Source organism: Carcharodon carcharias, chromosome 16, assembly GCF_017639515.1.
Source record: "Carcharodon carcharias isolate sCarCar2 chromosome 16, sCarCar2.pri, whole genome shotgun sequence".
In the NCBI taxonomy this organism is placed as follows: domain Eukaryota; kingdom Metazoa; phylum Chordata; class Chondrichthyes; order Lamniformes; family Lamnidae; genus Carcharodon; species Carcharodon carcharias.
Window position 1 is genome coordinate 75,167,704 of NC_054482.1, and position 14,824 is coordinate 75,182,527.

The 14,824-nt window shown below is 38.9% G+C and overlaps 1 protein-coding gene across 2 annotated transcripts; it reads left to right on the plus strand.

Annotated features, from left to right (window-relative positions):
• The first annotated feature begins 56 nt into the window (after nucleotides 1-56).
• prpf38a (pre-mRNA processing factor 38A) lies at nucleotides 57-12,006 on the plus strand. Of its 2 annotated transcripts, none has more exons than XM_041208174.1 (10): nucleotides 57-227; nucleotides 3,706-3,865; nucleotides 4,506-4,627; nucleotides 5,218-5,303; nucleotides 8,198-8,308; nucleotides 9,144-9,256; nucleotides 9,707-9,733; nucleotides 9,824-9,921; nucleotides 11,099-11,147; nucleotides 11,393-12,006. In XM_041208174.1, the coding sequence occupies exons 1-10, from the start codon at nucleotides 98-100 to the stop codon at nucleotides 11,409-11,411; spliced, it is 915 nt and encodes a 304-aa protein (XP_041064108.1). In that variant the 5' UTR covers nucleotides 57-97; the 3' UTR covers nucleotides 11,412-12,006. The 2 variants fall into 2 exon arrangements, with proteins under 2 accessions (XP_041064108.1, XP_041064107.1); XM_041208173.1 differs by having other exon boundaries at nucleotides 58-227; nucleotides 11,228-12,006.
• The last annotated feature ends 2,818 nt before the right edge of the window (nucleotides 12,007-14,824 follow it).

The window sequence follows — 14,824 nt, forward strand, 5'->3', positions numbered from 1 at the left end:
CGGGAGGCACTGTGGCGGGATGTATGCTCGGCCGTGGTAGGCGCTCCACCGGATACTAACTACTAACTGAGGCGCCGCAGTGCCTTCTGGGATTGCAATGGCGAACCGGACTGTGAAAGATGCTCATAGCATCCATGGGACCAACCCGCAGTATTTGATCGAGAAAATCATCCGCACCCGCATCTATGAATCCAAGTACTGGAAGGAAGAATGTTTCGGGCTGACAGGTAAGGAATTGGGCTGGGGGATCAAGCGCTGTGTTAAGGACATGATTGTGGCTGAGGTCTGGGCCGCTTGCATTGTGGACTGGAGCAGGCTCTCAGTTGCACTGATGACTTTTCATATTCCCAGCAGAAACCCCAAGCTTCAACCTGTTCTGGTTTGCGAGTAGAGGCCGCAGTGCTTTTGATCATTGCTTTTCAGCTGGTTTTGGATTTTCGAAACAAAAATTAAAGCTGGTCGCCGCGCTTGAGTGTGAAGAGGGTTTTATAGTAAGAGTGAGACTTCATTCTTTTAACACACCCGGACGGCAACATAGTCTCGAAGGAGGTTGTTTGGTAATAATAGAATGGAGGCATAGATTTGCAGAATGGACAAACATTTGGACGGTATAACTTAATGAAGTTCTATTTTGGGGAAAAATTAGGAATGGCATAATTTGTAAGCACAGATGGGTCTAAAGTAGAATTTCTTTTTTGAGTGGAGCGATGCCAGCAGTTTTGAAAGGGATTGTGACTGACAAAAGGGAGCCCTGAAGGCTAACTAATACAGGATTAGTAAAGGGAGTTTAATGAACAAATTGAGGGAATAGAACAAGTGGTGGGTCTCATGACTAAATTTCAAGAGGGCAAGAAACTACAGAAAGACTGCAATGCAGCACTGGAGTGACAAAAAACAGGTTTCAGGGTTAAGAAATAAGGGAAAAAAGAAGAGAACCCACTCCCTCAAAACCCTAAGATAAAAGCAAAATACTTGGGATGCTGGAAATCTGAAACAAAAACCAAAATTAGCTGGAAAAACTTAGGTCTGACAGCATCTGCAGAGAGGAACACAGTTAACGTTTCGAGTCCATATGACTCTTCATCAGAACTTTGAGAATCATACAGACTCGAAACGTTAACTGTGTTCCTCTCCACAGACGCTGTCAGACCTGCTGAGTTTTTCTAGCTATTTTTGTTTTCCCTCAAAACCCTTGATTCTCTAATTTAGACCTTGTACAAATCCTTTTATTCCATTATTGATGGTGATCTTTAGTCACTTGAGTCCAGTTCCTACTCTGTCTCTCCATTTCTTTTTCCACCTTTAAAGGTTTTCTTAAAACACATTTTTTCATTGAGCTTTCTCTGCCTCACTTCCAAATTTTCCTTGTCATGGCTTGACATTCCCTATTGCAGTGGGACATTTTCTACGTTAAAGGCACCAAATACATTCAAGCTGTTGTTGCTTCTCCCCAGATGACCTGGCATGCAGCACAGGAATTATCCTGAGATTGCTCCCTGCGTTTTAACTTGATGCCTAATTCCTCAAATGCCCATTGTAAGTTTTCCAACCTGTTCTCCTTGCATCATTGAACCTCAATATTCACTTTTTCTTTCCAACATCTTCCCCATTATGTCATTTACCCTTCTTAAGGCAGTAGAGTTTCTGTAATGCTGGTCATGATTGTTTATAATTCTGTTTTTTCCTCTTAAAAAATCATCCACATCTCCTCTTGCCCTTTGCAACATTATCACTTTAATACAGTATGTATTGCTCAACAGTACACCATATGTATATAGACATCAGGAATTTCCTGCAGTTCTCCACCTAGCTCACTCTCTTTTCTGCATGTTTCCTCATGTTCACACCCCCCCCCCCCCCCCCCAACTGGCCACCGGGACCCTTCCTCTACCTTACTTTTCCTTTCTTGTTGCAGGGTGGCTATTCTTTTGTAACCCTTCCTACGCTGTTGTAATGTGGAGTCAGACTGTGTAAGTGTAGTAACTTCAAGAAAATGTAATTTCTACCACCCATTGGTAGCTTAGATGTTCATAGTTCTGGAAACTTTCATATTGTGTAAGTTCCACGTGATGTTTATTTCAATTTTTCTTCCATCATAAATTGACACATATTTTGGAAACTCAAATAACAAAGTATTTTCAAGATAATAACAACAAATTGTATATAAGCAAGTTGTAAAACATCCCAAGGAACTATAAGGAGCATTATTAAGTAAAATTTGACATTGAGCCATATGAGCGATTAGGGGCAGGTGACCATAAGCTTGGGCAAAGAAATACGTTTTAAGAAGCTGTCTTAAAGAAGGAAAACAAGGTACAGAGATGATGTTTGCGGAGGGAATTCCAGACCTTATGGCCTTGGCAGCTGAAGACACAGCCTCCAATGGTGGAGTGATTAAAATCTGGGGTGCTCAAGACCGCAACTGGAGAAGTGCTGATGTCTGAGAGGGTTGAAGGAGATTACAAAGCTAGAGAGGGATGAGACCATTGAGGGATCGGAAAAACAGGAAGCGAATTTTCAAATCTTGGTATTGCTCGATTGGGAGCCAGTGTAGGTCAACGAGCACGAGTGATGGATGAATGGCATTTGGTATGAGTTAGGATACAAGTTGCAGATGTTTGGATGCCCTCAAGTTTACAGAGAGTAGAACGTGAGAGGCTGAACAGGAGTGTGGTGAAATAAAGCAGCAATATTATGGAGGTGGAAATAGGTGGTCTTACTGATAGCATGGATATGTGGTCATAAGCTGTCAGGGTCAAATATGACACCAAAGTTGTAAGCAGTCTAGCTCACCCTCAGATAGTTGCCAGGGAGAGGGATGTAATGGGTAGCTAGGAAATGGAGTTTCTGGTGGGCATCAGAGACAATGGCTTAGTTTTTACCAATGTTTAGTTGGAGATAATTTCTGCTTATCTGGTATTGGAGCTGTCTGACAATTTAGAGACAGTGGAGGGTTTGAGAGAGGTGGCGGTGAGGTAACAGCTGGATGTCGTTGATGTACACATGGAAACTGATGTGTTTTCGGGCTTTATTGTTGGGGGAAGCATGTAGATGAGAAATGGGGCGGTGGGGTGTGGCCAATGATAGGTCCTTGAGGGACACCCAAGGTAATAGTGCTTGGGTGGGAAGAGAAACCATTGTAGGTGATTCTCTGACTATGATTAAATGGATAAAAATGGAGCCAAACAAGTGCATTCTTGCCCAACTAGGCAGTAGTGTAGGATGGTGTGAACAACATTGTCAAAAGCTGCAGACAGGTCGAGAGGGCCAAATTGGGATATTTAGCCTTTGTCACAATCACGTAGGATGTTTTTGTGACATTGATAAGTGAGGTTTTATATTGTGGCAGGAGTGATTGGAGTTCTGGGCAAGATACATAGGCATTTAAGAGGTGACAGTACGTTCAAGGACTCTGGAGAAGAAAGGGAGGTTGGAGGTGGGGTTGTAGTTTGCAAGGATGGGAGGGCTGAAGGGTTGCTTATTGATGAGCCAGTTGCACTTGTGTTAAATTCCAGTTCAGACCAAACTTTATTTACTCAGCTGCATTTTCACTGTTAGCTTACACCTTCTTTGTTACAATCCACACAAGTCTAGTGTAACATGTTTCTAAGTAACTTTGTTTGTTTAGGTGTTACAGCAGATTGATTGAGAAGTTGTCTTATGCTGTAGAAATGTTGTAACAACCATTTCTTTTTTGCTTCTTAGCGGAATTGGTTGTGGACAAAGCTATGGAACTGAAATATATTGGTGGCGTCTATGGTGGAAATATTAAGCCTTCACCATTCCTTTGTCTGACCCTTAAGATGCTTCAAATTCAACCCGAAAAGGATATAATTGTTGAATTTATAAAGAATGAAGATTTTAAGTACGTATGATTTATATATGATTAAATTACTTGTAAACTTATCAATTCCAATGTTCATTGTCCAATTATGGTCCAAATAGAGGTCAAGGTGGTGAGTATGCTGAAGTATAAACAATTAGCCACAGTTCCTGGTTCCAGTTACTGTTTGGTGTTCCCTGATGGAAAATGCGCATATGTTAACTATGATGAGAACAAATTCATGCTTGGCTGCAATGCAGTTCTTGCTTGAATCACCTGTCTTAACATATACATAAAGAACACAATTTGAGGCAGCTGTGCATGTGAAACTATCTGTTCTTCAGCATGAGCTTTCAGGAATGGAGGTGGAATAGTCCTGAACCCACTTTCCAAATATGATGAAACTACAGGAAATAAAATTTGATAGTCTTATTATGGGGAGGGATGAATTAATGAGCATTGGAAACTAGTTACCCCATGTAATGACATCAATTTGTCATAAAACCTCCGGTGTCTTCCATGTAATATTTTATCAAGTTATTTTACTGTGCCTGCTTTCCTAACGCACAGCCAAGTTCTTTGGTATCTAATGTTATTAGATGTTGTAAATGAAGGAACATGTTTTACAAATGAAGAATTTGGTCACTGGAGTTTAAGATCTTTCAATTTGTTTTCATCCCAGGTATGTCAGACTGCTGGGTGCATTGTACATGCGGTTGACAGGCTCAGCCATTGATTGTTACAAATATCTGGAACCACTCTATAATGATTATCGGAAAGTGAAGAGGCAGAAGAGAGATGGAGGTAAAAATTGCTCCAGCTATGAGTAAAAGTGAGATCTAATTGTTTTCCAGAATTGAGTGCCTTGTGGGGTGAAACTTAGAAAGATTTCTTGTTTGGAACAAATGTACTTCAACAGTAATGATAGATTGCAATGATATGATATTGCTTTATTCACAATAGCTTACTTAATAGCATATCAATTTCTAATCTCAGTTCACTCACAAATATTCACCCTCAGTACTTTCATTTTTGAGTGTTAAATCCTTGAAAATTATTGCAATCTCCTTAATGGATGTAAGCTAAACCAGTTCAGAGATCTGGTGATTTGAATCTTGTTGATCTTGTATTAAGCCAATCTACTGTAAAATTATTTTTCTTTTACTTGACATTGAAAATTGCAAGTAGAGGATAAGTTATGAAATTGCCTCAAATGCTTTAGGACCTAGATTTAATTTTAGCTATTTGAGACTATTAATTTTCTTCCCAAGTTAGTCAGTTCTTAAATGGCACCAATGAGTGCTCACTACTTTACTTATGAATAATTTATAAATTAAAATGAAACCTCAGGTTTTGATATATTATTTTTGTTTATCATTTTTTTTCTCCTCAAGAATTTGAACTTATTCACGTGGATGAATTTATGGATGAGTTACTCCATGAAGAGCGAGTTTGTGATATTATCTTGCCCCGACTTCAGGTACAGATTATATTGAAGTGAAATATGAAATTCTGTATGTTCTGTTCTCTCCAATTAATTGTATTTAACATTAGGGAAGTGAAAAGATTGACCTCTTTTCCCCCCACCTCTTATTGAAAAGTATCAGGTGAGATTAGGAATGGACTCAGCTACAATGCACCACTGCCTTCCCCACCCCACCCCTCCCCATGAATGAATAGCTTGCCAATATTTACACTGTAGGCTCACACATAAAGGGTGGCTACCATGACAAAGCACCAGAGGGCTGATGGTGCCCATAAAGCAGAGGAGAGGAGAAAATCTGGGGTCAGAGAATTGCATACGCTAAATTGTGTCTTGCAATAAAACATCGCTTTTCATTCTATAGTTAATGCCATTTAATTTTTTTAATATTGAAGGAATAGTTTATTTTATGTGGTACATAACATGATTCCTTTAAGATAAATCTTAACTACTGACATTCGACATTTGCAGACATCATGCATAAGGAACATGATCACTACTATTATATGATTTCCTGTGGGTTAGGACCTGAATAGCCAAGACCAAGGGTGGTCTTTAAATCAAGCAAGATGAGTGGTGGTGAGAGGGTGTAATTAGACAAAGAGGCAGTATCAGAGGAGGTGGTCTTGACGCTGGGAAGCTACTTTAGGGTGATAGGCTGAGATCAATATCAGGGGTTGTTACGTAGGCCTGAAAAATACCTTGGAGTGAGAAACCAGCGGCCAGGAAATGATGTTTGTCAAGTGGGGTGAGCTTGAGGACCTGAAAGGTACCTCGTTGTTATAAAGAAGACGTTAAAACTGAAACTGCAGCATCACAAACCACCACCTTAATGAGCAACACCTCAAATATGACTGGAATCACTAGATGTGAGCATAGTTAACACTGAAAGCTTATGGACATTGCTGACATCAGATTTTTAAACAGGTAGGTGACAGGACATATTGATTTTAATGATTAGTATTTGTCATAGAGAGGCACAGTTTGTAGAACTAATAGAGGGTAAAGACTTCACACTAGTGAACCATTTACTTACCTTCCTATCTCTTTTCTTAATAGATCCACAAACTACATAAGTTTTACTTTTTTTACATAAATGCTCATGATCTTCTAAAATAGTGGAACAAATCTTCAAAATATTGATCGTCCTCATATCTTCTTGTTATATCAGTTCTGTGCTGGCATCATGTGCAAAATTTGTTTTGTTTGCTTGCTAGATTACATCTGTATCTGTTACTGTAGGTGAGTAAATTGTCAGCACTCTGAAGGATGCATATTTAATTGGGAAAAGGCTCTGACACTACTCTTGTTTGCATAAGAGACTGAGTTCATTTCCTGTTCAGAATAGGGAAGTTGCCTGGCACAGGTGAGCCAGTTATATACAAGGTTTTGATGTAAGTGGAAAAACTAACTTCTACACTTTACACTGGCTAACAAGAATAAGTAGTTGAAGGATGAATTACTGTATGCACTCTGTTTAATTTGACTTTGTCTGTATCCAAGCTGCATGTCTACATGGTGACTTTAAACCAACATGGCATCCTAATTGGGTAATCCCCGGGTTGAATGTTCACTTTTTATTTTACTGTGTTCTTTGGACATGGGCATTGCAGCCCATCCCTAATTAAACTGAGATGTTGGTGGGCCTTCTCTAATCACTGCAGTCCTTGTGGTAATGATGGTGTTAAGAAATTCTAACATTTTATTCATGCCAACAAAGGAACCAAGTCAGGTTGACTTGTGATTTGGAAGAAAGCTTAGAGTTGTTGGTGTTCCCATTGTATTGTTGCCATTTTCCTCTGTAATAGAGGTCACAGGGCTAGCCGGTGCTATCAGGGTAATCTTGGTAGGTCGGTACAGTGCAAGCAGTTAATACTGCAGGCATAGTGCATACACTGGTGATGAAGGGGTGGATATTGAGATCAGTGGCAGGGGAGTCAGTCAAACAACTGCTTTGTTCATAGTTTCAAGTTTCCTGACTCTTTCAGATGCTCCTTCCTTCCAGATAGGATGTGAGTATTCCAGTACATTCTTTACATGAACCTTTATAGCTGGAGGAGAAGTATTGGTGAACTTGGCAATGGTGCACCTGTAGTTGGGCCTTTTCTTGTTGTAAGCGGTCATTGCCTGGCACTTGGGTGATATTCAATGTTGCCCCTCACTTGTCAATTCAAGCCTGAGTGCTCTCCAAGTCTTGCTGTAGGATTGCATTGACTGCTTCGTTATCAGAGGAATTGCTAATGGTAGTAAACATCAAAGTCATCAGCAAGTAGCCCCCCATCTGATCCTATGATCAATTGAAGATCATTGGTATGTTTGAAGGTGATTGGGCTAAAGAGGCTGCACTGAGACAGATGACAGAATTGCTTGTGATTTTGTCTGATCAATTAACTTACCATTGCTTTCTTCTGGAGTCTCAAATGAATGGTCACTTGGGCAGGTACCCTATATGGCTCTGTTCACCAATAGAACCATAGTCCATTAAGAGTCTTGCCTTCAGTATTTGGCAAGGGGAAAGAAAATTGTTGGGGTGGGTGACAGGAATCCAACTCACGATAGTAAGTTAATGCTAATTTTATTCTCTGAAAATCCCATAACTTGGGATTCTGTAGGTAGAAAGATAGTAACAGTAGTTTGCATAAATGCAACAATGGCTTGAGTTAAGTGTTTCTTGATACTGTAAACATATTTTTGAGGTTTTTTTGTATGTAAATAGGTAATCCTTTGCTAGATGAAATTGCTATCCGCAACATAAAAATAAGACTTTAACATATTCCAAATATCCATTTTATATGTTATGAATTTTGTAGCTACAAAACTTTAATTATGCTTGAACAATTTGTAATAATTGGTGTGAATTTGATTTAAAATAAGCTATTTTGATCATCTAGAAACGCTATGTGTTGGAAGAAGCAGAGATGCTGGATACACGAGTCAGTGCATTAGAGGAAGATATGGATGATGTAGACACTAGTGAAGATGAAGATGACGATGATGATAAGGTTTATATACACCTAAAGGGTGTATTCTAAATATTATATATTTGTCTTTATTGTTTAAAAAAAACTCACTTCAACCTCTTTCCAGGGGATGTATTTAATGTCCTTTCATGCACATTTAAAACATAATTTTTTTAGGAACATACTGTTTGGCCCACACGAAGCTGTTCCATTAACCTAACTTTTAATCAAACTTTGGTCTTCCTTCCAGCATGCTTTAGAACTGAATGCAAACTGCATACCTAAGAAATGATCCATCACATTAGTAGCCATAAAAAAAAGCTTATGTTACTAAACTGCATAATTTTCTGTCGATTCATATTTCTTTTAAAAATAGGACTGATACATTTAAATATTTCTGAACTTCAAAACTAACTTGATTCCAGCATAACTTAAAACTACATTTGCCATTTTTTTAAGAAAAGAAAAAATAAACACTTGTGCCAACTTGATGGTTTTTTTTCAAATGGACCCTTTCAGTTCTCAACATGTTTGTGCCAGTACTTTTCTCTCAATATTTATAAAGATTTTTTTGAATGACCTTCCCTGCCTTCTCTCCTCAACCCACTTATATCCCATCTCCCATTCTGCCAGGCAAAAAACATTTCCTGAGTTTCTATTTGAAAGTAGCTTTTAAAAGCAGTTACATTTTTAAAACTACTTTTGTTTACATAATTAATTTATCTCAACTATGTCATGTCATTCACCTGATTGCAGTGTTTTGTGTAATTTTGATTGTCTATATATATATTCAGTACAGGATGAATGGCAAAATGTACTATGTAAATGTTAATTTGCATTCATAATTTTCTGCACATTAAATGTCAATAACCTCCAGGGTGACAGAGTTCCATCACCAGAGCCTCCACGACGAGGCTACCGTGATCTTGATCGGCCTCGAAGATCCCCATCTCCACGATATAGAAGAAGTCGAAGCAAAACACCAAGGCGGTAAGAAAGCAGCTGCAGTCTTAACTTTTTAATAAATGAAATAAAATACAAAATGCTGAATATTCACAATGAATTCAACAGCATATGAGAAAAGGAAAGAATAATTTGCATTTCAGGTACATTTCAAGACCCTGTGTATTTCCAGTATATTTTTTTTTCAGATTTACAGTATTTTATCTAATTATTTTCTATAAGTTACGAATTCGTGGTGATAATTAATTATGCTAGCAAATTGTGGTAAATCTTTTCTTTTAAGATGTATTTTGTTGGTGTTTAGAATTTATCAGCAGAGTTAAAGCATGCAGATACAAGAACAATTCATAACAAATTTGGGAAAACAGACCAACACAAATTAAAGTTACAATTATTGTAATAAAGATACATTTTCCTTTACATCATGCTAAAGGAAATATTCAAAAGTAATCAAATTCTTAATCTTGTATTTTACAGAAGAAGCAGGTCCCCCAAGAGAAGGAGGTATGGCGTTTTTTTATTTCATTGACATTTATAGGTAGTAAATGCAACCATTGTTTTTATTTCTCATTTGATGTTTTTGTTTTACTGAAGCCCATCACCACGTCGTGAAAGACATCGCAGCAAAAGTCCCAGGCGTCATCGTAGTCGATCTAGAGACCGTCGTCACAGATCAAGATCTAAGTCTCCAGGTATAATTTTTTTTAACTTGTTTTCAAGTCAACAACTTGCCATTTTCACCTCGAGATTGGAAGCTTGTAGACAGCCTTTATGTTTGGTGACTAATGTCTACAGAGAAACCTGTAAGAGGGATTGTCTTCATGTGTTCTCCCTCGTAATTTATTGTGATAGATGATGGATAGTCTTTTAAGGTGATCTTTGTTGTAACTGACTGGCTTCTTGTGTTAGTATTTAAAGGAAATGTAGACATGGTGTCTATGGAGTTCTTTGTTAATGAAATCCAAAATTGACTGGGGCAGCCTACACCTAAAAATATCTTGAGGGGAGATTAACCGGAACTGTGGGCAGGAGTTTAAATTAATGGATGGAAGAGGGAAGCAATAAAGAATATACAGTTTGAAAGGGAATGTAAACCTATATATACTGAATGGTTGAAAGGTTAATGAAGGAAAGCAAAATAGGGAAAATTGTCACATCAAGGAAATTCAAACTAGAATTGCAAACTATACACAGTTTAAGAAACAAAATTGAGAATCAAGATTCACTGATTAAATAGAAAGTTACTACATTAGTAGGAGTGACTGTGCCAAAAATCTTAAAATGTTTACTTATTTTAAACTTTCATTAATTTAAGCTTGTTATGTGCATTATCCGTGTAGTATGTTCTAGATGCCGTGTGTCTGGGATGAACACATATGCACTAAATAAGCCCAAGTACTTGTGCTTGAGTTTAAAATTTCTCAGTTTGTTTATGTGTATGATAGCATGGTGTTACAGATCAGCAACTGCCAAAGGCTCAGATTCATGTCCAGAGAATATGAGTTCAAATCCCACCACAGCAGTTTGAGAATTTGAATTCAGTTTTTAAAAAAACTTTGTGTAAAAGCTGGCAGCACTAAAAGCGATCACAAAGCTGGTGATGGCTGTAAATATGGTTCAGTGATGTCCTTTATGGGAAGGAAACCTGCTGCCCTTACCTGGTGTGGACTGTATGTTACTCCAGTTCTACACATATGTGCTTGACTCGTAACTGCTCCCTGAAGTGACTTTGGGGATGTTTCTTAATATTATAAGTGAATTGCTATCTTTTTTTGGGGGGGGGGAATGTGTTTTTGAGAACTGTAGAGACACTGTTTTGCCATTTAATGTGTGTTTCTGTCACTGATACTTATTACATTTTTCAAATAGGCCATCACAGAAGCCACAGACATAGAAGTCATTCTAAATCACCTGAAAGGTATTATTATTTTTAGACTTTTTTTTCTAATTAACTCAGAGTGAATGCATTGTTTCTAATAATTTTTACACTAATTTTAGATCAAAGAAGAGTCACAAGAAGAGTCGACGAGGAAATGAATGAAGGTGGTATATAACCACAAATACACATTTCCAGTGTGTCACAAGACCTATGTGTAGATATGACTGATATATTCTAGTCTTATGTTGACAATTTTTGTATTTTTTGTTCATTCTGATTTTAAGATGCAACAATTCCACTTGACATGAAAAAACTATGGTAAAGCTGTTCTACAGCTTTCAAGAGCGGACAGAAGATTGACATTACCGCTAATATTTGTGAATATGTTGAGCGCTTTCTAAAGAAACTATAGTTTTTATTAGCGATGATTTAGGTGAAATTTTGGTTGTAAATATGGAGCAAGTTCATTGCTTAATAACATTTGGTAAACTTGATTATTATTAGAAGTGATGAATAAAGCAATGGTTGTACAAAGATTTACTTGAGACATGTTATATTCCATTCTTAAGTCTACAAATGTTAAATGTCAAAGTTCAAACTGTTTCAAGAACCAAGAACAAATACTGTGGAAAAAGTTAATGCCATAAATGTCCTGTGTACTAAGGCACACTAGCAATTGTGAAAACTAGCTGACCAATCACAATATGATTGTTGCTCATTGGCAAAATCCAGGTTAGGAAAGCAAAAAAACCTATTATTTCTTTTGGGATGTTAGAAAAATTTTGTAACTATTTAAACCTTTTGTATATGCATGCACATTAAACCTGTCCAAAAGGCCACCTTTGTATATTGAGCAGTGAAGGTTCAAACCAGCAATAAATGATCATTCAAATTTGAAGCTGTTTCATTCTTCAGTGTTTTATTTTGTCTCACTGAGCTAGGCATTGTTATACTACTATGGAAAACATCTATGGTTTTTAGAGTTTTATCAAGATCTATAAACAGTGGAAGTATATTTACCTCCCTCTAGTAGTCAGGTCTAGAGTGAAGAACAGTCTTCTACCGGTAGTGTTCTAACACTTGATAAATCAAAGATTTGAGAAAGAAAGAACTTCTATTTATACAGCATGACCATAGAGCATCCAGTTGTGTCGGTGAAGTACTTTTAGAGTCTAGTCACTGTTGCAATGTGATAAACATGGCAACCAGTTCGCACACAGTAAACTCCCACAACCAGCAATAAGATAATGACCAGATTTTTAAAAATTATGTTTTAATGATGATATTGGCCCAGATATGAAGCAATTCCATGGACTCTTCTATCCACTTAATAGGACAGACAGGTCCTGATTTTAATGTCTCATCTGAAAGACAGCACCTCAGACAATACAGTGCTCCCTCAGTACTGCATTGGAGTGTCAGCCTAGATTGTGTGTTCAAATCTCTAGAGTGGAGCATAATCCCATTCCCACCTTCAAACTAGTGGAAGAAAATGACAAAGAGTTCAGCTGGTCCACTAAGCTTGTCCCATACAGTCTTCTTGTAATTAAGCATTATGACCCCAATACTCTCACCCACCAATTGCCATAGGAGAGGCAGAAAACAAACATTCCTAAAAACTTAGCCAAGTTCAGGGAAAAAGATTTCTTGGAAATTCCTACTTCCAAAGACGGTAAGCCACATTGAGAATCACTATTAATCCCTTTTAATGTCCATGTTAAATGGTCCTTGTTCTCTCCCTGATTACATTCCAAAACTACATTGGCTGTGAAGTGCTTTGGGGTTATGAAAGACACCAGGTACATTTAAATCTGTTCTTAAACACAGAATATTAATAATTTGAGATAGTCGTTTCGTAGTACAGAACTTGAGTATTGCTGAAAATAAAAGATGTCTTAAGTTTTTCGTCTTGCACTCATCAGGTCACTTTGCAAGAATACCAATATAAGGGGAAAACAACAATTTATACTACATGAAGAAAGTGTAACGCCACATGTCAATCAATCAGCATTCTCATTGACCTAGGCACCGGAAACAGCTACACAAACTCAGCCCTGTCGACCCTGTAAAGTCCTCCTTACTAACATCTGGGGGGCTTGTGCTAAAGTTGGGAGAGCTGCCTTACAGACTAGTCAAGTAACAGCCTGACAGTCATACGGAATGATACCTTACAATGTCCCACACGCCACCATCACCATCCCAGTGCAGGACAGACCCAGCAGAGGTAGTGGTATACAGTTAGGAGGGAGTTGCCCTGTGAGTCCTCAATATTGATTCCAGACCACATGAAATCTCATGGCATCAGGTGAAACATTGGTAAGGAAACTTCCTGCTGATTACCATTTACCATCCCCCCCTCGGCTGATGACTGAGTACTCCTCGATGTTGAACACCACTTGGAGGAAACACTGAGGTTGGCAAGGGCGCAGAATGTACTCTGGACGGGGGACTTCAATGTCCATCACCAAAAATAGCTCGGTAACACCAGTACAGACCAAGCTGGCCGAGTCCTAAGGGAGATAGCTGCTAGATTGGGTCTGTGGCAACCTTCAGTTGGCGAAGGAACCAACGAGGGAAAAACCAATTTTACTTCATCCTCACCAACCTGCCTGCCACAGATGCATCTGTGCATGACAGTATCGGTAGGAGTGACCCCTGCACAGTCCTTGTGGAGACGAAGTCCCGTCTTCACATTTGAGGTTGCCCTCCATCATGTGTGGCACTATCACTGTGCTGAGTGGGATAGATTTTGAACAGATCTAGGAACTCAAGACTGGCTAACCATGAGGCGCTGTGGGCCAACAGCTGCAACAGAATTGTACTCAACCACAATCTATAACCTCATGGCCTGGCATATCCCCCACTCTAGCATTGCTACCAAGACAGGGGATCAACCCTGGTTCATTAAAGAGTGCAGGAGGGCATGCCAGGAGCAGCACCAGGCATACCAAAAATTAAGGTTTCAACCTGGTGAAGCTACAAAACAGGACAACCTGCTTAAGAAGCAAGTGATAGATAGAGCTAAGCAACTCCACAAACGACGGATCAGATCTAAGCTCTGTTGTCCTGCCACGTCCAGTCATGAGTGGGGGTGGGCAATTAAACAAATCACTGAAGAAGGTGGCTCCACAAATATCCCCATCTTCAATGATGAGGGAATGCAGCACATCCAGTGCAAAAGATAAGGCTGAAGCATTTGCACAATCTGGAGGCATAAGTGCTGAGTGGATGATCCATCTCAGCCTGTACTAGAGAACCCCAGCATCACAGATGCCAGTATTCAGCCAATTTGATTCGCTCTACGTGATATCAAGAAACAGCTGAAGGCACTGGCTACTACAAAGACTATGGGCCCTGAAAATATTCCAACAATAATACTGAAGACTTGTACTCCAGAACTTGCCGTGCCCCTAGCTAAGCTGTTCCAGTACAGCTACAACACTGGCATCTACCCAACAATGTTGAAAATTGCCCAGGTATGTCCTGCACACAAAAAGCAGAACAAATACAACCTGGCCAATTACCGCCCCTTCAGTCTACTCTTGATCTTCAGTAAAGTGATGGAAGGGCCCATCAATAGTGCTATCAGATGGCCAGGAGCCCTAGCTTGGTGAGTTCCTGCAGCACATCTTGTAGATGATACACACTGCTGACTATGTGAAGGGAGTGAATGTTTGTGGATGGGGTGCCAATCAAGTGGGCTGCTTGCACTTGTC

Bases quoted from the DNA above. Each gene is read 5' to 3' on its own strand.
- prpf38a (XM_041208173.1), top strand. From the start codon at position 98: ATGGCGAACCGGACTGTGAAAGATGCTCATAGCATCCATGGGACCAAC. The intron at 5,304-8,197 runs GTACAGATTATA...TTGATCATCTAG, and splicing joins TTATCTTGCCCCGACTTCAG to AAACGCTATGTGTTGGAAGA. The intron at 11,148-11,227 runs GTATTATTATTT...CACTAATTTTAG, and splicing joins CATTCTAAATCACCTGAAAG to ATCAAAGAAGAGTCACAAGA.